Consider the following 27,757-nt stretch of genomic DNA (forward strand, 5'->3'; position numbering starts at 1 on the left):
AACCGCAGGGAGCAGTTTGAAGGGAACTGTGAACTGTGCAGGGAGGGAGTGAACAACGGTTCCTCACTTCGCTCAGTTCACCGGACGTTATTACCCATCAGTCATTGCGGTCCGGACAGTTGACAACAAGATGGCAGGGAGCCCCGACTTCGTTTACGTGTGTAAGTATCGTTGTTGTAACAAAAGTTGACGGTATTACTATTAATAGTCCTGTAACATGAAATTAGTGGTATTACTTGTACACAAAAATTTCACAATAAGCTACTTAAAACTCGAGCTGTCGTTGACAGAAGCTACGGTGGTTTGGTTAGCATAAGCTACGGTGGTTTGGTTAGCATAAGCTACGGTGGTTTGGTTAGCATAAGCTACGGTGGTTTGGTTAGCATAAGCTACGGTGGTTTGGTTAGCTTTGGTTAGCATAAGCTACGGTGGTTTGGTTAGCATAACTCAATAAATGTTGATGCTGACATTAAAGTTACCATCAAGTTTCCCTTTCCTTTTTTAGCTGCGGTAATTATTTTAAGACACCGACAAGTCAGCTAACGTTAATAGTTACGTACAAGGCACTACACTTATTTATGACTTGCATAACGTTGCTCTTAGCCTAACGCTAACTGTTAATTCAGGGTCCCGGGAGGAGACCACGGAATTTATCCAGCACCGGAGTGAGATGGAACATCTGTTCACGGGCCGGCGCAACGCTGCAAAGAGCGGATGGGAGTAAGTTCAAAGATCACCTAGCTGTACGAACGTACTGATGTTATTATTCTTTATTTTCGAGTAACGTCCTACTGCATTTTTAAAGTAGCTTTTATTTCCTACACTGTACTGAATCATTTGTTCTCTTTTAATATCTGTCTTTTTTTCTTAGCTTGATTTAATCACTTTCTTCTCGGCTCTTTTATGTTTATTTAACAGCATTTAATGTAAAGCTCTTTTATTGCCTATTTGAAGAAATTTGCTTTACAAATAAACTGCCTGTCTTCAATATTGTCTATCCCTAATTTATTACAGAGCTGTACTCAGAGAGATGGGCCTGGAGACAAAAGTCTCTGTTATACAGGCTTCCCGTAAGTGGGAAAACCTAAAGAAAAAATACAAGGTAAGTCGGGATTTATTCACACAGAAGCTGTTATGGAGGGGCACATATGAAAACCAAACTTGTTGATCAGAGCCTCTGACCTGGGCGGTGTCACACAGACAGTTGCTCTGTCACAGGCTCAGCTCTCTCGTCTTGGTGAAAAAAAAAAGAAGCTCTCATCTCTGTGGCACCACGTCCTGTAACATGTAATCTGTTGTTTATGACAGACAAGACTACACACATACACTCAACATAACATGTATATGATAATCCATCGATCCACGATTGGCTTCGCTGAAAACAAATGTATACGACCGGGAGGAGGGTTAGGAAAAAAGCGGAGAAGTGAACCTCAATGGCAGCTGCTGGCTGGTAGGATGTAAACAGGAAGTCATTGTCGAGCCCGTCAAAAAAATTTAAATAATTAATTTAGGCTACACATAATTTTTTCTGGAAAAGCAATACTTTCATTCTGGACCCCTCTAAGGGCCAGATTTACTAAAGGTTTGCGTGTATTAAAACGTGTGCAAACGTGATTGCACGCGCAAACACATGTGGAACCTGATCTACTAACCGGACGCACCGAGGATTGCGTCCCTCACACGAGCAGAATAGCACGTGCGATCCATTTAGCGTGTTTGCCTTGATGAATATGTAAATATGGGCGTTTCAGCCAGAACGTGCAGAATACTGGGAGGAGTAGATGCAAATAGATTTATTTAGCGCGTGCAATGTGATTTACCAAAACAAAAAAAAAACCCTCATTTACATATTGCGGTTTGCACGTGTTTTCATTTAGCGGGTTTCTCTTAGTAGATCACCTGTTTTGCGTGCACTAACCAAACTCGCAATATTGTAGCGGACGCAAACAATATAGCGTCCGCTATCTGGGATCTTAGTAAATCCGGCCCTAAGTGCACTGTAGACGTGTCATGTTTGCAAAAGTATAGCTTTTAATACGCATTCTGCATACTCAACCTTTAATACATCTTTGTAGTTTTGCAATATCTAATGTTTTTGCAGGACCTGAAGAACCCACCAACTGGGTCGGGAGTGGAAGCAGGTGACGTCACCGCAGCCTCCTGGCCCTGGTTTTATGCCATGGATGCTTTCCTAGGGCAGAAAGCATCCATGGCTCCCCCAGCACTGGTGTCAACCCTCCCAGAGATCCCATCCACCTCATCTGATGAATCCTGTGCCCTCAGTCCTACACCTCAACCTCAAACCATACCCAATTCCCCAACCAGACCTGCTCCCACGGCCACACTCTCAGCTAGTGCTGTCCCCATCATCCCCCCAACCAGACCTGCTCCCACGGCCACACTCTCAGCTAGTGCTGTCCCCATCATCCCGCCAACCAGACCGAAGAAGCGCGTAGTGGGAGAAATTCTGGACCTCCTCAGGGAAGACTCCAGAAGAGAAGAGGATAGGGAGAGGCGGATTATGGACTTTAATGATAAATTTTTAGTCCTTTTTGAATCAATTGTTAAAAAATAGAGATGTGTTTTTTTTTGTTTTTTTTTCTTTAGCTTTTTTTTTTTAACTTTATTTATTGATTGCAGATCTGGTTGGGGAATTGGGTTGAAAGGGCACAGATTCACTGGATGAGGTGGACGGAAAAACGTTTCACATTTATTTATTTATTTATTGAATGAATCTGTTAGTAGTAGATACAGGAAAAAATATTTATTTATTGAATCAGACAGAAATCAGAATCAATCAAATCAATCAAAATCCCTAAATCAAATCAAAATTAGTTTATACAAATTACAATTATTATTATTTTTTCATTTACACAGATCATTATTTATTGAATCAATATGTACAGATTCAATTATTTATTAAATGAATGTTATACAGATTAAATTACTTACAAATTGAACATGTATTGATCTTCTCTGAATCAATATGTACAGATTAAATTATTTATTAAATGAATGTTATACAGATTAAATTACTTATTTACAAATTGAACATGTTTTGATCTTCTCTGAATTCTAAAACTAAAACTGAATAACTTAAAAAAAAAAACTACTGATTATGCAACAACTAAACAAATGGGGTAAGTCCAGAAATCACATTACTAATAATCATGGTCTTGTAAAACATTGTGTCTGTGCTGGGGGGCTGATATTAACGCCGCAAGTTCTTCTCTTCTTGCAGACCTCCCTTCTGCCACATGGCCACGTGCTCTGTTGGGTTCAGCCACTGCCTCGTCCATGACATCCCCTACTCCCAGGCAGATATTATGGAGGATGGTACAAGCAGTCACTACCTTGGGGACAACCATCCTGTCCAGTGGTAAGGTCTGCAGGAAGATGGCCCTCCACCGGGCCTTCATCCTGCCAAAAGAGGTCTCGATTACGCACCTCGCCCTTGAATGGTGCTTGTTAAAGCGGGCTTCGATTGGCCCCTGAACAGGTTCCCTGTATGGGGTGATGATGGTGATGGGGTTTTCAATACAGGGGTATCCTCCATCCCCAAGCAGGAAAAAATCTGCGGGAGGATACACTGCAGACATAAACAGTGGACTGCAGCGCAAGACCCTTGCGTCATGGGTTGACCCAGGGTATCCACAGAACACATCAATAAATCTGCCATTATTATCACACACAGCTTGCAAAACAACTGAATAAAATAATTTTCTGTTGAAATAGCAGATGGCGTCGTTGGTTGGAGCTTTAATCCGAATATGGCAGCCATCTATCGCGCCCAAAGCTCTCCGGAACGCTCCATGGTTGGCCAACCTGGCAAAGCCTTCCCCCACAGCCCTCCTTTCGTCCTCTGTTGCTGGGAGCCTGACGATGTTGCTGCGAAATTGCAGGAGTGTCTTCAGGACCTCCCTGGTGGACCGGAAAACAGTGGTCTTGGGCATGGCGAAAACCCTGCAGACAACACGGTAGGAGGTCCCACAAGCCAACCAGAAAATGAAAACTAGCACCTTAATGGTTTGGCCCCATCCATGGTGTCGATCCTCGTGCAACATCCTGAGGAGGGCATTCAGAGAATCCCGGCTGAGGCGAAAATCAGGTCTGGTGTCACTTTCGCCGTCAAAAAAGAGTTGGAGCACTGGCACAGTTGGGTTGATTTGGCTATATGATCTGGGGTTGTCGTCCTAAAAATTGAGATTTGTCAATAAAAGAAAAAACATTTTTAAAAATGTGATCATAATAGTATATGGTTTTTTTATTTCTATTTAACAACTGTGTATCTGATTGTTTGCTTTCAGGCCTTGTTGTCTATGTTCTTTCCCCCTCTCTTGTTTCCATGTACTGCCCCTCCCTCTCCTTCCCAGCAGTGAGCTGTCCGTAGGAGGATTTAAAAGGAGGAGAGAGCTGAGCTATGCCAGTGGGCCGAATTAGCAGCATGGAGTTTGCTTTGTGTTCTTTGCTTGGAAGATCATCATTCATATTGAGAATCGCCCTTCGTTTAGTTTTGCATTTTCGTTGTGGTTTACCTTTAGTTGTTGGCTTTTTTGTTAATAAAACCTTTGTTGTTGGTAATCTCTGGTTCCCTCACTTCTTTTGCCTATTATTTTACCACCCTTATCCCCCTAGTTTTTTCCTCTGGGTTTGTAACATACAAATAAAGGTTTGCATTATTATTATTAGTACTACTACTACTGCTATTACTACTACTACCATGTCTCTGAAATATAGTGGATTGGAAGTATGAAGTTGTTTAAAAAGTACTCCCGTTGTTTCATGTTCACCACTGCTAAGGGAATCTCATCTCCAGTCCCCAAGGCCCACCTGACAAGTTACACTATTGTTACATTGTTATTGTATTAGTGATAAAATACATTTTAAGATATTGAAATACTAGATTATTCAAATAATTAAAATATTATATATTTATATTAAGATATTAAAATATTAGGCCTGAGGACCTGAGTTAAGAAGACAAAAAAACAACCACCTGGTGGCGCTAGCTAGCAAAGGAAAAAACGGTAGGGTAAAACATACTTGCTCAAGGGTTAAGGCAAGCATTGCCAGAAGTCTTCTCATTCGCAGTCGACGTCTACGACGGGCTCTTTCACGTTGCTGGTGCAATATGAAAAAATATGCCAGACTAAAGGCTAAAATAAGGGAGTGTGGCTCCATTTTTTCTCCTCAATTACCGTAGGCTACGTTGTTTATGGCAACAACAACCGGACGTTACGGCCGTTATTTCTCCGTTATTAAGGATTTTAAAATAATCTGTAAGTAGTCTGACACAATTTGTTAATGATGTGATAAGAATCTCTTAAGGAATGACACTGTACATCTTGTAAATTCATCAAATCACATTTATTTACAAGTTTTGCTTGTTAAGCTTACATTTAAGTTGCTTATGGCGACAACAACGGGGTGTATGAGATGTAACGGTTATTTAGGAATGACACCGTACATCTTGCAAATGACTGCGGTAATGTAAATGAATGAAATCACATTTTTATTCACAACACATGTTTCAGAACTCGACCGGAAGCAGCTGTGGCGTTTGCAGGGTGTTCCGATTGAAGTTAAATTCGTCAAGTGAAGTTCCCTATGGCAGATTCCCTGTGCAGGGAGTAGGGAGTAGGGAGCTCTGTCCAAAGTAAACTGTGGATCGGAACGCAACCAATGGTGACGTTTTTCTGGCGGAACGTACATGACTGAAGTGGTCGATGCGCGCGAATATTTAACCAAAGACGGTTTATAAACCAAGACCTTTCATGACGAGTCAGCTTCCTGTATGCATGTCACGTGGGCTTCTGCACGGCCACGCCCCTTTAGAGAGACCAGAGGCAGCTTGGAGTGTATTGATTCCTATGGGACAATTTAATTTGAACACCGAATATGGTCGGGTCTTTCTCCCCACGGTCACTGAAGCAAATTTTGGACTCATTTTTCACAAGCCACATCTCTTCTGAACAGTTTGACACCAAAATGGTAATTTTCAGACGGAGAGATCCGGTTAAAATCCACTTTGTTCAAGACCTGTCTCTGTCTCTACGACACACTCTCGCGAGATTTGGCACAGATCTCCTAGGCAACGTCAAACAAACGCCCGCGAACTCCCGTGAAAATGATTTAAATTATTTTTGGCATGCTAAATATTACTGTTAGTAGTGTAAATATTTAATGTTATCATAAGAAAATATAAATATCTCACTTTCATCTACCTACAAATTGTATAAATCCACACACATGATCACAGACGAGGTGGGGTGACGGTTGGCCACGCCCACTTAGAGAGACAGGAAGTGTATACCATTTCATATCATTTATTGAATATCTTTGATTTAAAGAGGAACTAAACCCCTAAACCACTTTTTTCTGCTGAAAACAAATATATTTGGGTATAAGGTAGTGTTGTCGGTTGATTCTGGTCCAAATTTTGACATTTTAGTCAAAATATTTCAATTTGGTGTGTTTTGTAGTAAAAATGTAGAGTGACTGCCCTCTATGGGTTGAAACACGGCTATTACAATCGAATTTTCCTATTGGCTGAGATGGAGGCAGATGACGTTTTGGAGGCAGCTTTCGTCATCGGCCACCAGCTCCCCGGCCAATCAGCACCGGCTGCTGCCTGCCGCTAACGGTTGCTAGGCACTCTAGCTGCTCTGCTGCGGCTAACGGCTGCTAACAGCTGCCTGGACGGGAATCGTTAGTGCGACCGGCGCTAACGAGCCGTTAACGAGCTAACGAGCCGGCGGATCAGCTGTAGATGCTGTGTCACGGCTCCAGCGTCCTCTCCTAGTAGTGTCCACGCTACTAGTGCTGAGTCGCTCGTTAGTAGCTCGTTAGCGCTAGCAGAAGTGTCGATGTGTGTTTATTACTTTTTTTTCTCTTTTGTGTGATTTCGCGGGTGTGAATGGGGCGCAGGGGGGAGGGGGAGGGGGGATCGGAGAGTGCTCCTGAGTCCCGCCCATAATCAAGGCATTTTTTGAATTTCAAGCTTAGAGCACGTCATCCAAAACTGATGGGGTTTAGTTCCCCTTTAACCAATATATCTCTCCAGTGAGCCAGCAGGATTCAAATCATAAATGTGTAAGCCTAACTCCGTAAGAAAAGGGGGAAAAAAAGATAAACACGTGGGATTATAGAGCGTGACGATAAATATTCACAATCAATAGAGATAATTCATAATTACGTGATAACAGGTCAAAAATGATCAGATGTAAAAGTAAACGTAGCCTATGACAACAAAACTGACATTGAAAAATATGAGATAAAAGTAGGTATATAAAATATGAGATTAAAAAGTCATAATTATGACATAGAAGTCAAATTCATTTAATTGAAATTTATTCAATGGCATTTCCCTTTTTTATTAGCATTTTTTAAATGTGGGGTTGTATGATCTATAAATAGCCCGTAAGTACTTTAATTGCAGACGTTACCGCCAGACGAGCGGATCATCACAGAGGCAGCAGCCGGGCTACTGAGGTGGTCGGCCGGCTAACCTACATCGTCATCCCGGGGATATACAATAAACAGACAATAAATGTAGAACCGATTTTGACTCATTTTTCTCCTTTTAACTGCTAGCTGCGGCTAATGGATAATAATAAGACAGTAGTGATGAGGGAGAGGAGAGGGTGTGTAAGTTAGTGACCTGCCTGCTGCTGTGTGCGTGTGTGAAGGGAGAGAGAGAGAGAGTGGCAACAGGGGGGGGTAGATAGATAGATAGATAGATAGATAGATAGGTGATAGATGATTTTTAGTATGGCTTTTAACAGGGCTTTCAGTTGTGCTGGGTCGTTTGCTGGCGGGCGAAGAGCTTCCCAAACAGTCATTTGGATCCACCAGTTGCCCTCATGTATCCATTCCATGGATAGACTGTAAAGATCCATTCGAAGGCGGTCGGGGAATCGCTGACGTCAGCGCGTGAAATTCACCCCCTGAATTGCAGCGCATTATGCAGCACAGACCCCGTTCAAGGCAATGGAGAGATACGCGGGTGGGCTCATTCTTTTTGGTTTTGAACGCTTCCTCACCCATTATTATTTAAAAAACATAAAACGCATGTGTATTTTCTCACAAATCCTGCCCTATGATCCTTTAAGTAGTGAGTGTATCAGAAAAGTGCAGATAATGAGGAACAGCATTTCAGTAACTTCATATTGATTTACTGGATGTTAAAATTGTTGATGCTAATGAGGAAGATTTTTAAAAACCAAAATCATGAATCTGAGGTTACAATCTAAAACTTTTAAACTGTCTGTGTGACCTATTTCATTACAGTCTTCATCTGCTAGTATCCACAACTAAATAAATACATTTAAACAGTGTGTTTCACCTCTTTTTATGTAGTCGAGTGGACAAAGACACGTAAATTAGTATGAACTTGACCTCAGACTTTTCAAATCTGGGAGTCTGCTCCTATTTGTTGAGGTTTAGTGTGACTGTACCTGAAGTGACACTAACTGATGTAACTAACATATTGCAAAGTCTTCTAGTCCATGGCTCAGTTCCTCCATATTTATTTCTCCACAGGGAAGAACATTTCAGAGACAACTCACAAGAATATACAGATATTTTTCCAAACTTGTACAGAATGAAACTCCCCAAGAATTAGGTTTTTTGTACTTCAATCAGATCAGAATGAAACATAAACATCTTCATATTTGGACACATAAGATCGGTCCTTATGCAACACACAACAATCAAGTTATTAAAATGACCAAACTTATGAACACCACACCTAAAAACGTCTGCGATGTTTTCTTGAACCAATTCACAGATTGGTGTTAGTACTAGTATTACTACAGTGAACTTTAACCCACGTCCAGACAACAGCAGAGCATTGAATCCTTCAGACTGGTTTACTGTCGCTGACAAGACGACGCCTCTGACGCCGTTTGCCTATTGGTCGTCTACGAACCTTTCTGAACTGGTCCTTGTATCCTTTCCATCTGAAACTGGCCTCACACACTTGGCAGATGAACGTGTTGTCATTGGCATGTTTTCTCATGTGTGCAGCTAAACTGTTACTCCGAGTGAAGAGTCCGCCACAAACTGAACACTCGTATGGTTTTTCTCCACTGTGAGTTGTCACGTTGTTTCAAGTTCGACTCAAATCTAAAAGGTTCCTTACAAACTGGACATCTTTATAGTTTCTCTCCACTGTGAATTCTCATGTGTCTCGTCAGGCCTGGCTTGATGCCAAATGTTTTATCACACTGGGAGCAGCTAAATGGTTTCTCTCCTGTGTGAGTTCTCATGTGCCTCGTCAGGTGTTTCTTCATGCGAAATGTTTTATCACACTCAGAGCAGCTAAATGGTTTCTCTCCTGTGTGAGTTGTCATGTGTCCTGTCAGATGTGACTTCTGGGCAAATGTTTTATCACACTCAGAGCAGCTAAATGGTTTCTCTCCTGTGTGAATTCTCATGTGTTTCATCAGGTTTGTCTTGATGCCAAATGTTTTACCACACACAGAGCAGCTAAATGGTTTCTCTCCTGTGTGAGTTATCATGTGTCCTGTCAGATGTGACTTCCTGCCAAATGTTTTATCACACTCAGAGCAGCTGTATGGTTTCTCTCTTGTGTGAATTCTCATGTGTCTTGTCAGATCATACTTCCTGTAACATGTTTTACCACACTCAGAGCAGCTAAATGGTTTCTCTCCTGTGTGAGTTATCATGTGCCTCGTCAGGTCTGTCTTGAAGCCAAATGTTTTATCACACTCAGAGCAGGTAAATGGTTTCTGTCCTCTGTGAATTCTCATGTGTTTCATCAGGTTTGTCTTGATGCCAAATGTTTTACCACACTCAGAGCAGCTAAATGGTTTCTGTCCTGTGTGAATTCTCATGTGTTTCATCAGATTTGTCTTGATGCCAAATGTTTTACCACACTCAGAGCAGCTAAATGGTTTCTCTCCTGTGTGAATTCTCATGTGCCTCATCAGGTTTGTCTTGATGCCAAATGTTTTACCACACTCAGAGCAGCTAAATGGTTTCTTTCCTGTGTGAGTTATCATGTGTGTAATCAGGTTTCTCTTGATGCCAAATGTTTTACCACACTCAGAGCAGCTAAGTAGCTTCATGTTAGTATCACAGTCATTATTTTCAGAGTTCAACCCAGACTGAGGTTCTTTTTTCTCCCTCTCCTCATCTTCACTGTCTTCAGTCTCAGATGATTCGGAGGTCTTGTCATTAGTATCTGGTTGTAAATGTCTGTCTGAACATGTGTTTCTGTCTGGTTCTGGTCCTCCATCAGTGTCTGTTTCCATGTGTTTAGGGGAGCTGCTGGCTGGAGGCTCTGCTCCTCCGTCCTCCTCAGTCTGACCCTGTTGAAGCTGTAAGAGCGGAGGTTTCTCTTCATTATCTTCATGTTCACTTTTCACAAGTGAAATAATGACTTTCAACTCCTCTGGTCCTTGAAGCTGCTCTCCTCCATGAGTGGTCCAAGTATCCAAATCTTTTTTCTCCCTCTCCTCATCTTCACTGTCTTCAGTCTCAGATGATTCGGAGGTCTTGTCATTAGTATCTGGTTGTAAATGTCTGTCTGAACATGTGTTTCTGTCTGGTTCTGGTCCTCCATCAGTGTCTGTTTCCATGTGTTTAGGGGAGCTGCTGGCTGGAGGCTCTGCTCCTCCGTCCTCCTCAGTCTGACCCTGTTGAAGCTGTGAGAGCGGAGGTTTCTCTTCATTATCTTCATGTTCACTTTTCACAGGTAAAGGAATGACTTTCAACTCCTCTGGTCCTTGAAGCTGCTCTCCTCCATGAGTGGTCCAAGCGTTCAACAGCTCTTCTTTTACACGAGGAGGCTCAGAGTCCCTCTGGTCCTGACTGGAGCTCCACTCCTGCTGCTCTGTGGGAACTTCCTGTGCCCTCACACACTCTGAAATACAAACATTACACACAACTTAAAACAACTCACATCACTTGAGAAGCAAGGGACTGCTTTTCTAATACGCTTTGAGAGCACGAACATGACTGCAGTGTTCTCAGTCCGACTTGAAAATTATGGCCTTTAATAATGCATGTTCGGTTCTACCCTGTATATTTATTTTATAAAATATTAAATATTAAATAGATAAATAAACCACACTGATGCATTGTTGAGCTTAAGCTAACAACCAACAAAAGGAGATCAGTGCTTGAATGGATGAATAATTTATTATCTAGTATCTGTTTATAATTTATTGCTTTTTGTTTTTAAACCTTTTACTGTATCTTAAAACGTCTTTGTTGTATCATTTTGTGGTGCAGTAAATAAGATAATTAAACTGTTTGCATTAAGTTTTCAAGTAACAAGTTCCCGGGTATTTGTTTACATCGATCTGGTTTTCTCTTTTGTATGTTCTTCAATGAAATAACTGAAACCATATAACTACTCTATAACTCTACGCTCCCAGAAAATAACAAATCTTAACCTCTATTTTGACGTCTAATCGTGTTTTGAAACTGGAGTTGGTTTTCTTCAATGGCTGGTAGCTAGCCCAGCAAGGAGTTGGTGCTTGGAACCAGTTTTAAGAACCAATAACCAGTTGGTGGAAAAGCAAAGAACCGCTGCTAGTCAGGCACTGGCTCCGAACCAGCACTGGAACCAGCTCAGTGGAAAAGGGGGGAAACCCTACAACCACGGCATGTCACAAAACTATAACGCGCCCCATTGAATTAAATTGACTCCACTGCTCTTTTGCCCTCCTTTTTTTATCTTCCATCATGGCGTCCGTATCTCGCGCAAGTGGAACGTTCGTCACGTGCAAAGGGTCAATAACGGTCAGTTGGTCCGTCCTCAATGCCACCAACATTTTTCCGTTACAGAAACAAACTGATTCTTCGTTAATAACTGACCTGCTCTCTGTAACAAAACCCGAGGGTTTAAAGGAGCATTAATGCAAATCCAAATTCTTAATTTCGCCACTAGATGGAGCCAGTGGCGAAGCATATCAGATATAAACACAGGGACGTGGAGAGAAGGTGTTCTACCGAGCGATTCAGTGACTGTAAGCAGCCCAACACTGCTACATTACAATTTACTACATTTTTCCGATTCGGAGGTCGGATCTTTCCAAGTTCCGAGAGCAATCGAACGCAGCAGGCGCCGGGCCGGCTTGTGTCATAACAAAGACAAATTTTGCATTTGCCCCACAGACACTACACTGTTGGCTATTTTCTTTGTAAATTTAGTTATGGCTCCCTCCGACATATCTTTAGCATATTTCAGCTTATTTAATGCTATTACTGCTGTATTTACAATAATGCTCCTTTAACAAAGCAAATAGTAATGTTCAATCTTATTTGTGAAAAGTAATCCCCAGAGCCAGCCGTTTCCAATGGTCCGCTGATTAGAACAGAAATAATATGCTGCACATAGTCCAGGTAATCTAGCTCATTTTGGACCCAAAAATACAACTAATTGTAACAGAAACAGTGTTTCACTATATATCATTTCTTTGAGGTGTCCAGAACAACATACTAAAAGTCCTAGGAAATCCTAGTTGGGGAAATATGTTTAATTCTCATCAATCCAAAATGTATTTACTGTAAAGTCCATGGTGCCAATAAGGCCAGAAAACAATACACCCCAATGGGGCTATTTCCCCCCCCAATACAATACAATACAATACAATACAATGAAACTTTACAAAATGAAAAAATTAATGAAATGTAACATTTTTTGTATTATAAGTTTCTTTGAAAATTGATTTGAATAAGCAAATGAGCCATACACATATATATATGCCCAAAATACACCCGAATAGGCTTGTTTTTTTCCCCCTTTACTCCTACCACAATGAAACTTCACCCAATGAAAGTATACATGAAAAGTAAAATTTTTTTGTATTACAAGTTTCTTGGAAAATAAATTTGAACATGCAAATGAGTTCAACACTAATTGAGTTATGGTCAAGAAGCCATAAAGCCGCAAGCAGCAAAAACAGGGGCCAAATATCTAAGTTCTTAGTCCCGCTGTATGTTGTTGAACATAACAGCATATTTAACATAACATCACACACAGTCATTGAAACAACTTTAATGTATTCTGACTTTCTTCTGATGTTCTCTGCAAATTGAGGGGAAAGTCATTAGCTAAGGCTTGTTTGCTAATAAAAAATGGATTTAGAAAGCAACTGGAGACAAGACTGTGCAATCAATTCTTAAGGTCAAGTCTTTTTGTGGCAACTAGTGACCCAGGTAAGTGTGGCAAGTGACATCAAATTGTGTGTATGCATTGGTCAAGTGTGGCAAGTGACTTCACATTGTGTGTATGCATGGGTTAATTTACTGAATGGAAATGAATGTGTTAAGTTATTTGGCCCCTGTTTTTGCTGTTTGCAGCTTTATGGCTTCTTCTCTTCTTCATATCCATTTTCAAAGAAACTTGTAATACAAAAAATGTTACATTTCATCGATACTTTCAATGTGTAAACTTTCATTGTGATAGCAGTAAAGAAAAAAAAATAGCCCCATTGATATTGTATTGTTGCCTGGCATCATTATAGACTTTTATACAGTAAATCAATCTTGGATTGATGAGAATTAAACATATTTCCCCAACTAGGATTTCTTAGGACTTTTAGTATGTTGTTCTGGACACCTCATGGTGTCTGGTGAAAAACATTCTGTTACAATTATTCTGTCGGAAAACGCTATTTTGCCTGGACGAACAGTGCTCTGGCGTCCTGTTACTTCTGCTGCTCAACTGTTCAAGATGGCGGCCGCATTTCTTGCTCCCCAGCAGCCGATGCGGCGTCTACTCTTCATGTTTATAACATACCTGTCAAGTTTTGGATTTGAAAATAAGGGAAATTTTCCGGCACCCGCCGCGAACAGTGCTGCCACCCCAACCAAGCTCCAGTATCCCTTACATTTTAAGACAAGAAAGCTAAAATCACTGGCTTTATGCACAGTTGCACTACTTCCTGATCTTCAGCCAGCCCGTCTGCCATTATTGGACAAACTGATAAATCCAGGTGTGCCTGACCTCAATAGTCACAACAACAATAATGTTTTTTTTTTTTTTTCTAACACATAAATGAGGCATTCTGGTGTACTCTGAGGAGAAACAGAGGGAAAAGACAACATTGCTTCATTTTTTTTTTCTTTTAAAGCAGATTCAGTACTGACTGAGGTTCCTATCATTGTAACTGCAAGAATGAAAGTGTATTAAAGTGAACTCAGAACTGGTTTAGTGTGGAGCTGTGGCTGGTGGGCAAAAACAAAACTATTTTTTTTTAAATCTTTTGGCCTGGACCGGCCTTTCAAGGCCCCCTTTCCTCTGCTTCACCATGAAGCTCTTTCAGGCCACACTGTCTTCTTCCACAACTTCTGCCCTATTCTCATCTGTATTTTGATAGCTGGAGCTACTGTCAGATATATGACAGAAGGCCCACACATGCTTTAGCTTTATACTGCTGAATAACTGGAGCAGATATGTCCAGGGATTTTCAGCCTTCTATGAGGCTAATAGAATGACCCTGTCTTTTACAGCAGGTAGGCTACAGACACAGACACACACACCTGTTACTCTGCTGTCCCTCTCTGTTGCTCTCTGGACTGGGCTGCCTAGCTGTTCTTTTGGGTTAAGTGAGCATGGACGACACAACTCGACCGGTGTGGACGCGCTGGTTCGAGCCGCGCGTGTTCGCGCGGAAAATACGAGTCTTTTTTTTTTTTTTTGCAACAACCGGAGTCTTTTTTTTTTTTTTTTTTTGCAACAACGCGGGTCGACCCGCAGGCTTGATGAGCAGGACCTCAGTCAGTGCCGCGGTGATGTCGGCTTTGGACTGTGTACTCGCACATAGTGACGACGAGCACGCGCATCGTCGCTAACGAAGATAGGATTAATAGAGAGTTGGCCACTCCGAGGTAAAAACCAAAACCCAAATGAAATAGCAGCGTCCAGTCCGGGGTGCCGCCGGGACTGGCCCGGGGTATTATTATTTTTTAATAACGCGGGTTAAAATACGGGAGATTTACGGGAAAATACTAATACGGGAGGACGGCGGGAAAGAGGGGTAAAATACGGGACTTTCCCGGCCAAAACGGGATACTTGACAGGTATGGTTTATAACGGTCAGTTGGTCCGTCCTCAACGCCACCAACGTTTTTCCGTTACATCAAACCGAGACAAACTGATTCTCCGTTAATAACTGACCTGCTCTCTGTAACAAAACCCGAGGGTTTAACAAAGCGTCCAGTTGTTTCCTCTGTCGCTGCTTCTCCTGCTCTGACCGACATAGCTCCTCCTCGTACTCCGCCACGGTTCTTTCAATCAGAACAAAGATCTCTTCGACGGCCGAACTCAGTCGCTGCTCCACCAGCGCTCTCAGCACCTGGACTTTAGCCATGTTCACTCAGACACACACAGACACACACTCACTCCCCGTGACACAGCAGCGAGAAGCAAGAAGCTCCACGAGGAGTCCGTTTCCTGTATCCGTGTCACGTGGGTGTCGCCACCACTCCGCCCCTTCAGGGACCAGCAGCAGCAAGTTGTCTCAAACGCACAGAGGGTTGGAAATATTCCTTGGTTTGCACACGTGTTTTGTTATCCACAAATACTACATATTTGTAAATAAATATTTTTCCATTTGTAAAAACAAAAAAGCCACGGTCGAGATCCACAAACAAACAGCTGGTGATTCACAAATGGCCCGCCCTCGTCACCAGTAGGGGGCAGTGTTGGCAAGTAGCTGAATTAAAATTATGAAGAAGATTGCTACTGGAAACTGGATTATCTCGAGAAGTTATTTTAATTCCCTGTTCCCTGTTAATACATCACTTAATTAAGTTTTAATATGTTTTCATGCGAGAAAGTAACTGTTTAGAGCCCCAATATGTGGTTAGTTTATCCAATGACGCCTGTTTGGAGGTTTGCTCCGTCGTGAAGCTCCACCTGGCTAACGACTCTCAATGAATTAGAATATTAAGGAAAAGTTTACTTATGTCAGTAATTCAATCCAAAGGGTGAAACTAATGCATTATATAGATCCATTACACACATAACTAAACATGTCTTTATTTATTTACTTTATTTTATGTGTAATGATTATGGCTTATATTTAATGAAGATCTAAAATTCAGTATCTAAAAAAAACAATAGGAAAAAAGACCAATTTAAAGAACATTTTTAAAATGGAAATGTTTGCTTTCTGATAAGTTTGTCCATCTATATGCTCTCAATAGAGAGCCTAAGCGGAAGCAGGAAGTAGCCTAACGTTGCCATGGGACCTCAACTCGGAAAAAGTCTCCATGTAAGTGAACGGGAGTCAAAGTTTTATTTTGTGATCCGATTGAATTGTGCCATGAGAAAAAAATATGACCTCTACCACTTTAAAACATCACGTTTCATGCCGAGAAATCAGCAGTTTGTTGTTAAACGGCAACGGAAGAATGTAGGCTATTTTGTGTGAAGACGCTCTACGGACTACAAGTCTGGTGTCCCACAAAAAATACGTCACCAACTGACACGGGAAAGGGCGGCATTTGGTGTGTGACGTCACCTACGCGACTTGTAGTCTTTCTGGTTACGGATTCTTCTGAATTTTATTTTACAATAGTTTTACAACAAACTGCTGATTTCTCGGGATGAAACCTGATGTTTTAAACAGGTCATATTCTTTTTCTCATGGCACAATTCAATCGGATCACGAAATAAAACTTTGACTCCCGTTCACTTACACAGTGGCACCGCCGGCCGGAATCCGTGTGCGTACAATTTTTTTCATAGGTGAAAAAAAAGCAATTTTGTTTATTTTGAGGGGGTGTGATAAAGACGCTTGTTGTTTTTAACAGGCTGAACGTGCTGAGTTCATTGATTGTTAAACCAATCACGGGAACCCTAACGTAAAAGCCAGTGATTGTCGTGACGTTTACGTCATGTCATCTGTCTCTTTTTGATTTCTGCCGCCTATTTACACTACCGCTAGTGATGATTACGCCCGGTCCAGTATAGAAATGTCAAAAAGACAGTTGAGCCTTTTCCAGGCATTTGGAAAAAAAGAAGAGATCCAAACCCACGCTCACAAACACGCAGCAGAGCAGCGATAATGAAGGTCTCTCCTCTCTAGCTCCAAACTCACTCGTCTGCACCGCGATTATGGACTCATAGGCGCCGATTCCAGGTTGAGCCCCCACTGGGGGAGCCTCGGCCCATCAGCTGTGTGTCTGTGGGCATGTGTAGCCCGTGTGTGTGTAGCCTGTGTGAATGTGTGTGTTAATCTCTCACGCGCTCTGTTAAGATGAATAAACACAAACCGCTGCGCATCTGGCACAATCCGACGTCGATGTTAAGCACACGTTGTTATTGATATTGTAGCGTCCGAGCCGATGTAACTACAACAACATAACACAAACCTATCTGACAGGTCTCACTTCTTCCTCTGCTCCTCCTCACTCTCACACTCACACACACACACACACACACACACACACACACACACACACACACACACACACACACACACACACACACACACACACACACACACACACACACACAGGTCTTCCTCACACTCACCCCGGCCCCTCAGTTTCTCATCCAACCATACCCTACCTGCCCGTACCGTACACATTCATAGTCAGTCAGAAATCACACAACTTAAACATCATAACAACAACATTACTGCGGGGTCGCAACAATATTTTCAGTTGTGCAGTATATTAATGAGCGACAAGTCCCATTGCTACGTGGCATGATAATCGCAGTGTTTGTAGAGCCTGGTGTGAGACCCCCCCCCCCCCCCCCCCGTCACTGCACTTACATGGAGACTTTTTCCGAGTTAAGGTCCCATAGTGACCGTTACTTCCTGCTTCCACTTAGGCTCTCTATACTTGATGGGGGCTTTTTGACTTGAACTACTGGAAATAGACTTTTTCATGTCATTCAATATATTGAGATGCACCTGTAAAACTCAAGGATGTGGGACATTGAAACATGCTATGTGAGTGTGAGTAACTGTGTTCAGTAAGTAACTGTGTGATTAACTGTGTGAGTGAGTAAGTGTACGAGTGTGAGTACAGCAACTGTATTCAGTGAGTAACTGTGTTGAGGGAGTAACTGTGTAAGTAACTGTGTGTTCAGCAAGTAACTGTGTGATTGTGAGTAGGCTGGGTGTGTAATATGTACTTAAAGACCCCTCCCATGAAAATTTTCTTTGTGCTTTTCACATGTTCCTGTGGCATTTTTCCTGTGTTAGAGGACATATCAGCAGAAAAGGAAGTGCAAAATTGCATTTCTGAGTTTTTCTGCCTTCAAATTGCTGTGAACCAATGGCAGACGCAAACTGGCAGTTTCAGGGAGACTGGAGCTGACGTGTCACAACCCCAGGGGAGGGCAAAGTGCTACAAGCTCCCGCCCCGCTCTGCATCTGGCTCAGAGGTGAAAGGCTTGACAGCTCGGTGTAGCTGTCTGTGTAGCTGTCAAGGTATAACAGGTATAGCTCAGCTGGTAGAGCAGCTTGTACCGTGAGCAAGGACTTTATTTGCGAGGGGGTAGCTGGGCGGGGCAGCGCACTCTCTGCCCACCCTCCAGAGGCGCATTGCTAATGAGCTGCTGGTGCTGTGCAGAAGAAGAGCCCTGGGAAATGGCACAGGTTTTGTGACTTTGGCTAAAAACTTTATAATCACAATTTAAAGACCACAGAGAATGTTTTAAAATAACCAAAATGGGTCGTGGGAGGGGGACTGTATTTCAACATTTAGAGACTCCGATTACAATTGATTGTTCGAGAGACAAATTCATCGACATAGTCTGTGGACCCCCTGAAATAGCCTTGGCCACCCCCTGGCCACCCCAAGGATAAAAGTCTAGCTCCGCCACTGGCTAACGTTACCGCCAGACGAGCGGATCATCACAGAGGCAGCTGGGCTACTGAGGTGGTCGGCCGGCTAACCTACATCGTCATCCCGGGGATATACAATAAACAGACAATAAATGTAGAACCGATTTTGACTCATTTTTCTCCTTTTAACTGCTAGCTGCGGCTAATGGAAAATAATAAGACAGTAGTGATGAGGGAGAGGAGAGGGTGTGTAAGTTAGTGACCTGCCTGCTGCTGTGTGCGTGTGTGAAGGGAGAGAGAGAGAGAGTGGCGACAGGGGGGGGTAGATAGATAGATAGATAGATAGATAGATAGATAGGTGATAGATGATTTTTAGTATGGCTTTTAACAGGGCTTTCAGTTGTGCTGGGTCGTTTGCTGGCGGGCGAAGAGCTTCCCAAACAGTCATTTGGATCCACCAGTTGCCCTCATGTATCCATTCCATGGATAGACTGTAAAGATCCATTCGAAGGCGGTCGGGGAATCGCTGACGTCAGCGCGTGAAATTCACCCCCTGAATTGCAGCGCATTATGCAGCACAGACCCCGTTCAAGGCAATGGAGAGATACGCGGGTGGGCTCATTCTTTTTGGTTTTGAACGCTTCCTCACCCATTATTATTTAAAAAACATAAAACGCATGTGTATTTTCTCACAAATCCTGCCCTATGATCCTTTAAGTAGTGAGTGTATCAGAAAAGTGCAGATAATGAGGAACAGCATTTCAGTAACTTCATATTGATTTACTGGATGTTAAAATTGTTGATGCTAATGAGGAAGATTTTTAAAAACCAAAATCATGAATCTGAGGTTACTATTTCATTACAGTCTTCATCTGCTAGTATCCACAACTAAATAAATACATTTAAACAGTGTGTTTCACCTCTTTTTATGTAGTCGAGTGGACAAAGACACGTAAATTAGTATGAACTTGACCTCAGACTTTTCAAATCTGGGAGTCTGCTCCTATTTGTTGAAGTTTAGTGTGACTGTACCTGAAGTGACACTAACTGATGTAACTAACATAATGCAAAGTCTTCTAGTCCATGGCTCAGTTCCTCCATATTTATTTCTCCACAGGGAGGAACATTTCAGAGACAACTCACAAGAATATACAGATATTTTTCCAAACATGTACAGAATGAAACTCCCCAAGAACATATTAGGTTTTTTGTACTTCAATCAGATCAGAATGAAACATAAACATCTTCATATTTGGACACATAAGATCGGTCCTTATGCAACACACAACAATCAAGTTATCAAAATGACCAAACTTATAAACACCACACCTAAAAACGTCTGCGATGTTTTCTTGAACCAATTCACAGATTGGTGTTAGTACTAGTATTACTACAGTGAACTTTAACCCATGTCCAGACAACAGCAGAGAATTGAATCCTTCAGACTGGTTTACTGTCGCTGCCAAGACGACGCCTCTGACGCCGTTTGCCTATTGGTCGTCTACGAACCTTTCTGAACTGGTCCTTGTATCCTTTCCATCTGAAACTGGCCTCACACACTTGGCAGTTGAACCGTGTTGTTATTGGCATGTTTTCTCATGTGTGCAGCTAAACTGTTACTCCGAGTGAAGCGTCGACCACAATCTGAACACTCGTATGGTTTTTCTCCACTGTGGGTTGTCACGTTGTTTCAAGTTCGACTCAAATCTAAAAGGTTCCTTACAAACTGGGCATCTTTATAGTTTCTCTCCACTGTGACTTCTCATGTGTGTCGTCAGGTCCGTCTTCCTGCGAAATGTTTTCTCACACTCAGAGCAGCTAAATGGTTTCTCTCCTGTGTGAGTTGTCATGTGTCCTGTCAGATGTGACTTCCTGCCAAATGTTTTATCACACTCAGAGCAGCTAAATGGTTTCTCTCCTGTGTGAATCATCATGTGTTTCATCAGGCTTGTCTTGATGCCAAATGTTTTATCACACTCAGAGCAGCCAAATGGTTTCTCTCCTGTGTGAATCATCATGTGTTGTGTCAGCTCTGACTTCCTGCGAAATGTTTTCTCACACTCAGAGCAGCTAAATGGTTTCTCTCCTGTGTGAGTTGTCATGTGTCCTGTCAGATGTGACTTCCTGCCAAATGTTTTATCACACTCAGAGCAGCTAAATGGTTTCTCTCCTGTGTGAATCATCATGTGTTTCATCAGGCTCGTCTTGATGCCAAATGTTTTATCACACTCAGAGCAGCCAAATGGTTTCTCTCCTGTGTGAATCATCATGTGTTGTGTCAGCTCTGACTTTGTGCCAAATGTTTTACCACACTCAGAGCAGCTAAATGGTTTCTCTCCTGTGTGAATCATCATGTGTCTTGTCAGCTGTGACTTCCTGCCAAATGTTTTACCACACTCAGAGCAGCTAAATGGTTTCTCTCCACTGTGAATTCTCATGTGTTTCATCAGGTTTGTCTTGATGCGAAATGTTTTACCACACTCAGAGCAGCTAAATGGTTTCTGTCCTGTGTGAATCATCATGTGTCCTGTCAGATATGACTTCCTGCCAAATGTTTTACCACACTCAGAGCAGCTAAATGGTTTCTCTCCTGTGTGAATCATCATGTGTCTTGTCAGCTGTGGCTTCGTGCCAAATGTTTTATCACACTCAGAGCAGATAAATGGTTTCTGTCCTCTGTGAATTCTCATGTGTTTCATCAGGTTTGTCTTGATGCCAAATGTTTTACCACACTCAGAGCAGCTGAATGGCTTCTCTCCTGTGTGAGTTCTCATGTGTTGTGTCAGCTCTGACTTTGTGCCAAATGTTTTACCACACTCAGAGCAGCTGAATGGTTTCTCTCCTGTGTGAGTTCTCATGTGCCTCGTCAGGTCTGTCTTGATGCCAAATGTTTTACCACACTCAGAGCAGCTAAATGGTTTCTCTCCTGTGTGAATTATCATGTGCCTCGTCAGGTTTGTCTTGATGCCAAATGTTTTACCACACTCAGAGCAGCTGAATGGTTTCTCTCCTGTGTGAGTTCTCATGTGTTGTGTCAGCTCTGACTTTGTGCCAAATCTTTTACCACACTCAGAGCAGCTAAATGGTTTCTCTCCTGTGTGAGTTCTCATGTGCCTCGTCAGGTCTGTCTTGATGCCAAATGTTTTACCACACTCAGAGCAGCTAAATGGTTTCTCTCCTGTGTGAATTCTCATGTGTGTAATCAGGTTTGTCTTGATGCCAAATGTTTTACCACACTCAGAGCAGCTATGTAGTTTCCTGTTAGTATCACAGCCATTATTTTCAGAGTTCAACCCAGACTGAGGTTCTTTTTTCTCCCTCTCCACATCTTCACTGTCTTCAGTCTCAGATGATTCGGAGGTCTTGTCATTAGTATCTGGTTGTAAATGTCTGTCTGAACATGTGTTTCTGTCTGGTTCTGGTCCTCCATCAGTGTCTGTTTCCATGTGTTTAGGGGAGCTGCTGGCTGGAGGCTCTGCTCCTCCGTCCTCCTCAGTCTGACCCTGTTGAAGCTGTGAGAGCGGAGGTTTCTCTTCATTATCTTCATGTTCACTTTTCACAGGTAAAGGAATGACTTTGAACTCCTCTGGTCCTTGAAGCTGCTCTCCTCCATGAGTGGTCCAAGTATCCAATTCTTTTTTCTCCCTCTCCTCATCTTCACTGTCTTCAGTCTCAGATGAATCGGAGGTCTTGTCATTAGTATCTGGTTGTAAATGTCTGACTGAACATGTGTTTCTGTCTGGTTCTGGTCCTCCATCAGTGTCTGTTTCCATGTGTTTAGGGGAGCTGCTGGCTGGAGGCTCTGCTCCTCCGTCCTCCTCAGTCTGACCCTGTTGAAGCTGTGAGAGCGGAGGTTTCTCTTCATTATCTTCATGTTCACTTTTCACAGGTAAAGGAATGAATTTGAACTCCTCTGGTCCTTGAAGCTGCTCTTCTCCATGAGTGGTCCAAGCGTTCTCCAGCTCTTCTTTTACACGAGGAGGCTCAGAGTCCCTCTGGTCCTGACTGGAGCTCCACTCCTGCTGCTCTGTGGGAACTTCCTGTGCCCTCACACACTCTGAAATACAAACATTACACACAACTTAAAACAACTCACATCACTTGAGAAGCAAGGGACTGCTTTTCTAATACGCTTTGAGAGCACAAACATCACTGCAGTGTTCTCAGTCCGACTTGAAAATTACGGCCTTTAATAATGCATGTTCGGTTCTACCCTGTATATTTATTTTATAAAATATTAAATATTAAATAGATAAATAAACCACACTGATGCATTATTGAGCTTAAGCTAACAACCAACAAAAGGAGATCAGTGCTTGAATGGATGAATAATTTATTATCTAGTATCTGTTTATAATTTATTGCTTTTTGTTTTTAAACCTTTTACTGTATCTTAAAACGTCTTTGTTGTACCATTTTGTGGTACAGTAAATAAGATAATTAAACTGTTTGCATTAAGTTTTCAAGTAACAAGTTCCCGGGTATTTGTTTACATCGATCTGGTTTTCTCTTTTGTATGTTCTTCAATGAAATAACTGAAACCATATAACTACTCTATAACTCTACGCTCCCAGAAAATAACAAATCTTAACCTCTATTTTGACGTCTAATCGTGTTTTGAAACTGGAGTTGGTTTTCTTCAATGGCTGGTAGCTAGCCCAGCAAGGAGTTGGTGCTTGGAACCAGTTTTAAGAACCAATAACCAGTTGGTGGAAAAGCAAAGAACCGCTGCTAGTCAGGCACTGGCTCCGAACCAGCACTGGAACCAGCTCAGTGGAAAAGGGGGGAAACCCTACAACCACGGCATGTCACAAAACTATAACGCGCCCCATTGAATTAAATTGACTCCACTGCTCTTTTGCCCTCCTTTTTTTATCTTCCATCATGGCGTCCGTATCTCGCGCAAGTGGAACGTTCGTCACGTGCAAAGGGTCAATAACGGTCAGTTGGTCCGTCCTCAATGCCACCAACATTTTTCCGTTACAGAAACAAACTGATTCTTCGTTAATAACTGACCTGCTCTCTGTAACAAAACCCGAGGGTTTAAAGGAGCATTAATGCAAATCCAAATTCTTAATTTCGCCACTAGATGGAGCCAGTGGCGAAGCATATCAGATATAAACACAGGGACGTGGAGAGAAGGTGTTCTACCGAGCGATTCAGTGACTGTAAGCAGCCCAACACTGCTACATTACAATTTACTACATTTTTCCGATTCGGAGGTCGGATCTTTCCAAGTTCCGAGTGCAATCGAACGCAGCAGGCGCCAGGCCGGCTTGTGTCATAACAAAGACAAATTTTGCATTTGCCCCACAGACACTACACTGTTGGCTATTTTCTTTGTAAATTTAGTTATGGCTCCCTCCGACATATCTTTAGCATATTTCAGCTTATTTAATGCTATTACTGCTGTATTTACAATAATGCTCCTTTAACAAAGCAAATAGTAATGTTCAATCTTATTTGTGAAAAGTAATCCCCAGAGCCAGCCGTTTCCAATGGTCCGCTGATTAGAACAGAAATAATATGCTGCACATAGTCCAGGTAATCTAGCTCATTTTGGACCCAAAAATACAACTAATTGTAACAGAAACAGTGTTTCACTATATATCATTTCTTTGAGGTGTCCAGAACAACATACTAAAAGTCCTAGGAAATCCTAGTTGGGGAAATATGTTTAATTCTCATCAATCCAAAATGTATTTACTGTAAAGTCCATGGTGCCAATAAGGCCAGAAAACAATACACCCCAATGGGGCTATTTCCCCCCCCAATACAATACAATACAATACAATACAATGAAACTTTACAAAATGAAAAAATTAATGAAATGTAACATTTTTTGTATTATAAGTTTCTTTGAAAATTGATTTGAATAAGCAAATGAGCCATACACATATATATATGCCCAAAATACACCCGAATAGGCTTGTTTTTTTCCCCCTTTACTCCTACCACAATGAAACTTCACCCAATGAAAGTATACATGAAAAGTAAAATTTTTTTGTATTACAAGTTTCTTGGAAAATAAATTTGAACATGCAAATGAGTTCAACACTAATTGAGTTATGGTCAAGAAGCCATAAAGCCGCAAGCAGCAAAAACAGGGGCCAAATATCTAAGTTCTTAGTCCCGCTGTATGTTGTTGAACATAACAGCATATTTAACATAACATCACACACAGTCATTGAAACAACTTTAATGTATTCTGACTTTCTTCTGATGTTCTCTGCAAATTGAGGGGAAAGTCATTAGCTAAGGCTTGTTTGCTAATAAAAAATGGATTTAGAAAGCAACTGGAGACAAGACTGTGCAATCAATTCTTAAGGTCAAGTCTTTTTGTGGCAACTAGTGACCCAGGTAAGTGTGGCAAGTGACATCAAATTGTGTGTATGCATTGGTCAAGTGTGGCAAGTGACTTCACATTGTGTGTATGCATGGGTTAATTTACTGAATGGAAATGAATGTGTTAAGTTATTTGGCCCCTGTTTTTGCTGTTTGCAGCTTTATGGCTTCTTCTCTTCTTCATATCCATTTTCAAAGAAACTTGTAATACAAAAAATGTTACATTTCATCGATACTTTCAATGTGTAAACTTTCATTGTGATAGCAGTAAAGAAAAAAAAATAGCCCCATTGATATTGTATTGTTGCCTGGCATCATTATAGACTTTTATACAGTAAATCAATCTTGGATTGATGAGAATTAAACATATTTCCCCAACTAGGATTTCTTAGGACTTTTAGTATGTTGTTCTGGACACCTCATGGTGTCTGGTGAAAAACATTCTGTTACAATTATTCTGTCGGAAAACGCTATTTTGCCTGGACGAACAGTGCTCTGGCGTCCTGTTACTTCTGCTGCTCAACTGTTCAAGATGGCGGCCGCATTTCTTGCTCCCCAGCAGCCGATGCGGCGTCTACTCTTCATGTTTATAACATACCTGTCAAGTTTTGGATTTGAAAATAAGGGAAATTTTCCGGCACCCGCCGCGAACAGTGCTGCCACCCCAACCAAGCTCCAGTATCCCTTACATTTTAAGACAAGAAAGCTAAAATCACTGGCTTTATGCACAGTTGCACTACTTCCTGATCTTCAGCCAGCCCGTCTGCCATTATTGGACAAACTGATAAATCCAGGTGTGCCTGACCTCAATAGTCACAACAACAATAATGTTTTTTTTTTTTTTTTCTAACACATAAATGAGGCATTCTGGTGTACTCTGAGGAGAAACAGAGGGAAAAGACAACATTGCTTCATTTTTTTTTTCTTTTAAAGCAGATTCAGTACTGACTGAGGTTCCTATCATTGTAACTGCAAGAATGAAAGTGTATTAAAGTGAACTCAGAACTGGTTTAGTGTGGAGCTGTGGCTGGTGGGCAAAAACAAAACTATTTTTTTTTAAATCTTTTGGCCTGGACCGGCCTTTCAAGGCCCCCTTTCCTCTGCTTCACCATGAAGCTCTTTCAGGCCACACTGTCTTCTTCCACAACTTCTGCCCTATTCTCATCTGTATTTTGATAGCTGGAGCTACTGTCAGATATATGACAGAAGGCCCACACATGCTTTAGCTTTATACTGCTGAATAACTGGAGCAGATATGTCCAGGGATTTTCAGCCTTCTATGAGGCTAATAGAATGACCCTGTCTTTTACAGCAGGTAGGCTACAGACACAGACACACACACCTGTTACTCTGCTGTCCCTCTCTGTTGCTCTCTGGACTGGGCTGCCTAGCTGTTCTTTTGGGTTAAGTGAGCATGGACGACACAACTCGACCGGTGTGGACGCGCTGGTTCGAGCCGCGCGTGTTCGCGCGGAAAATACGAGTCTTTTTTTTTTTTTTTGCAACAACCGGAGTCTTTTTTTTTTTTTTTTTTTGCAACAACGCGGGTCGACCCGCAGGCTTGATGAGCAGGACCTCAGTCAGTGCCGCGGTGATGTCGGCTTTGGACTGTGTACTCGCACATAGTGACGACGAGCACGCGCATCGTCGCTAACGAAGATAGGATTAATAGAGAGTTGGCCACTCCGAGGTAAAAACCAAAACCCAAATGAAATAGCAGCGTCCAGTCCGGGGTGCCGCCGGGACTGGCCCGGGGTATTATTATTTTTTAATAACGCGGGTTAAAATACGGGAGATTTACGGGAAAATACTAATACGGGAGGACGGCGGGAAAGAGGGGTAAAATACGGGACTTTCCCGGCCAAAACGGGATACTTGACAGGTATGGTTTATAACGGTCAGTTGGTCCGTCCTCAACGCCACCAACGTTTTTCCGTTACATCAAACCGAGACAAACTGATTCTCCGTTAATAACTGACCTGCTCTCTGTAACAAAACCCGAGGGTTTAACAAAGCGTCCAGTTGTTTCCTCTGTCGCTGCTTCTCCTGCTCTGACCGACATAGCTCCTCCTCGTACTCCGCCACGGTTCTTTCAATCAGAACAAAGATCTCTTCGACGGCCGAACTCAGTCGCTGCTCCACCAGCGCTCTCAGCACCTGGACTTTAGCCATGTTCACTCAGACACACACAGACACACACTCACTCCCCGTGACACAGCAGCGAGAAGCAAGAAGCTCCACGAGGAGTCCGTTTCCTGTATCCGTGTCACGTGGGTGTCGCCACCACTCCGCCCCTCAGGGACCAGCAGCAGCAAGTTGTCTCAAACGCACAGAGGGTTGGAAATATTCCTTGGTTTGCACACGTGTTTTGTTATCCACAAATACTACATATTTGTAAATAAATATTTTTCCATTTGTAAAAACAAAAAAGCCACGGTCGAGATCCACAAACAAACAGCTGGTGATTCACAAATGGCCCGCCCTCGTCACCAGTAGGGGGCAGTGTTGGCAAGTAGCTGAATTAAAATTATGAAGAAGATTGCTACTGGAAACTGGATTATCTCGAGAAGTTATTTTAATTCCCTGTTCCCTGTTAATACATCACTTAATTAAGTTTTAATATGTTT

At 42.2% G+C, this 27,757-nt stretch overlaps 2 protein-coding genes and 1 pseudogene across 6 annotated transcripts; 1 reads left to right on the forward strand and 2 right to left on the reverse strand.

Annotated features, from left to right (window-relative positions):
• Positions 1-66: 66 nt before the first annotated feature.
• Positions 67-4,476, forward strand: LOC146978321 (uncharacterized). Of its 5 annotated transcripts, none has more exons than XM_085791053.1 (7): positions 73-161; positions 627-720; positions 1,015-1,102; positions 2,105-2,144; positions 3,245-3,650; positions 3,739-4,111; positions 4,377-4,476. In XM_085791053.1, the coding sequence occupies exons 1-5, from the start codon at positions 131-133 to the stop codon at positions 3,496-3,498; spliced, it is 507 nt and encodes a 168-aa protein (XP_085647179.1). In that variant the 5' UTR covers positions 73-130; the 3' UTR covers positions 3,499-3,650; positions 3,739-4,111; positions 4,377-4,476. The 5 variants fall into 5 exon arrangements, 4 of the variants coding, with proteins under 4 accessions (XP_085647179.1, XP_085647181.1, XP_085647178.1 ...); XM_085791055.1 differs by having other exon boundaries at positions 4,380-4,476; XM_085791052.1 differs by having other exon boundaries at positions 3,739-4,212; positions 4,384-4,475.
• A 4,387-nt stretch (positions 4,477-8,863) lies between these two features.
• Positions 8,864-15,350, reverse strand: LOC146978322 (uncharacterized). The gene is made up of 4 exons (XM_085790593.1): positions 15,158-15,350; positions 10,643-10,891; positions 9,184-10,267; positions 8,864-9,101 (listed from the first exon to the last, which is right to left on the reverse strand). Exons 1-4 carry the CDS (start codon positions 15,348-15,350, stop codon positions 8,864-8,866), a joined length of 1,764 nt encoding a protein of 587 aa, XP_085646719.1.
• A 4,641-nt stretch (positions 15,351-19,991) lies between these two features.
• On the reverse strand, positions 19,992-27,344 carry LOC146978323 (uncharacterized; annotated as a pseudogene).
• Between the last annotated feature and the right edge of the window lie 413 nt (positions 27,345-27,757).

This window comes from Trachurus japonicus, chromosome 11 (assembly GCF_045865225.1).
Source record: "Trachurus japonicus isolate A0001 chromosome 11, Traja_1.0".
Lineage (NCBI taxonomy): Eukaryota > Metazoa > Chordata > Actinopteri > Carangiformes > Carangidae > Trachurus > Trachurus japonicus.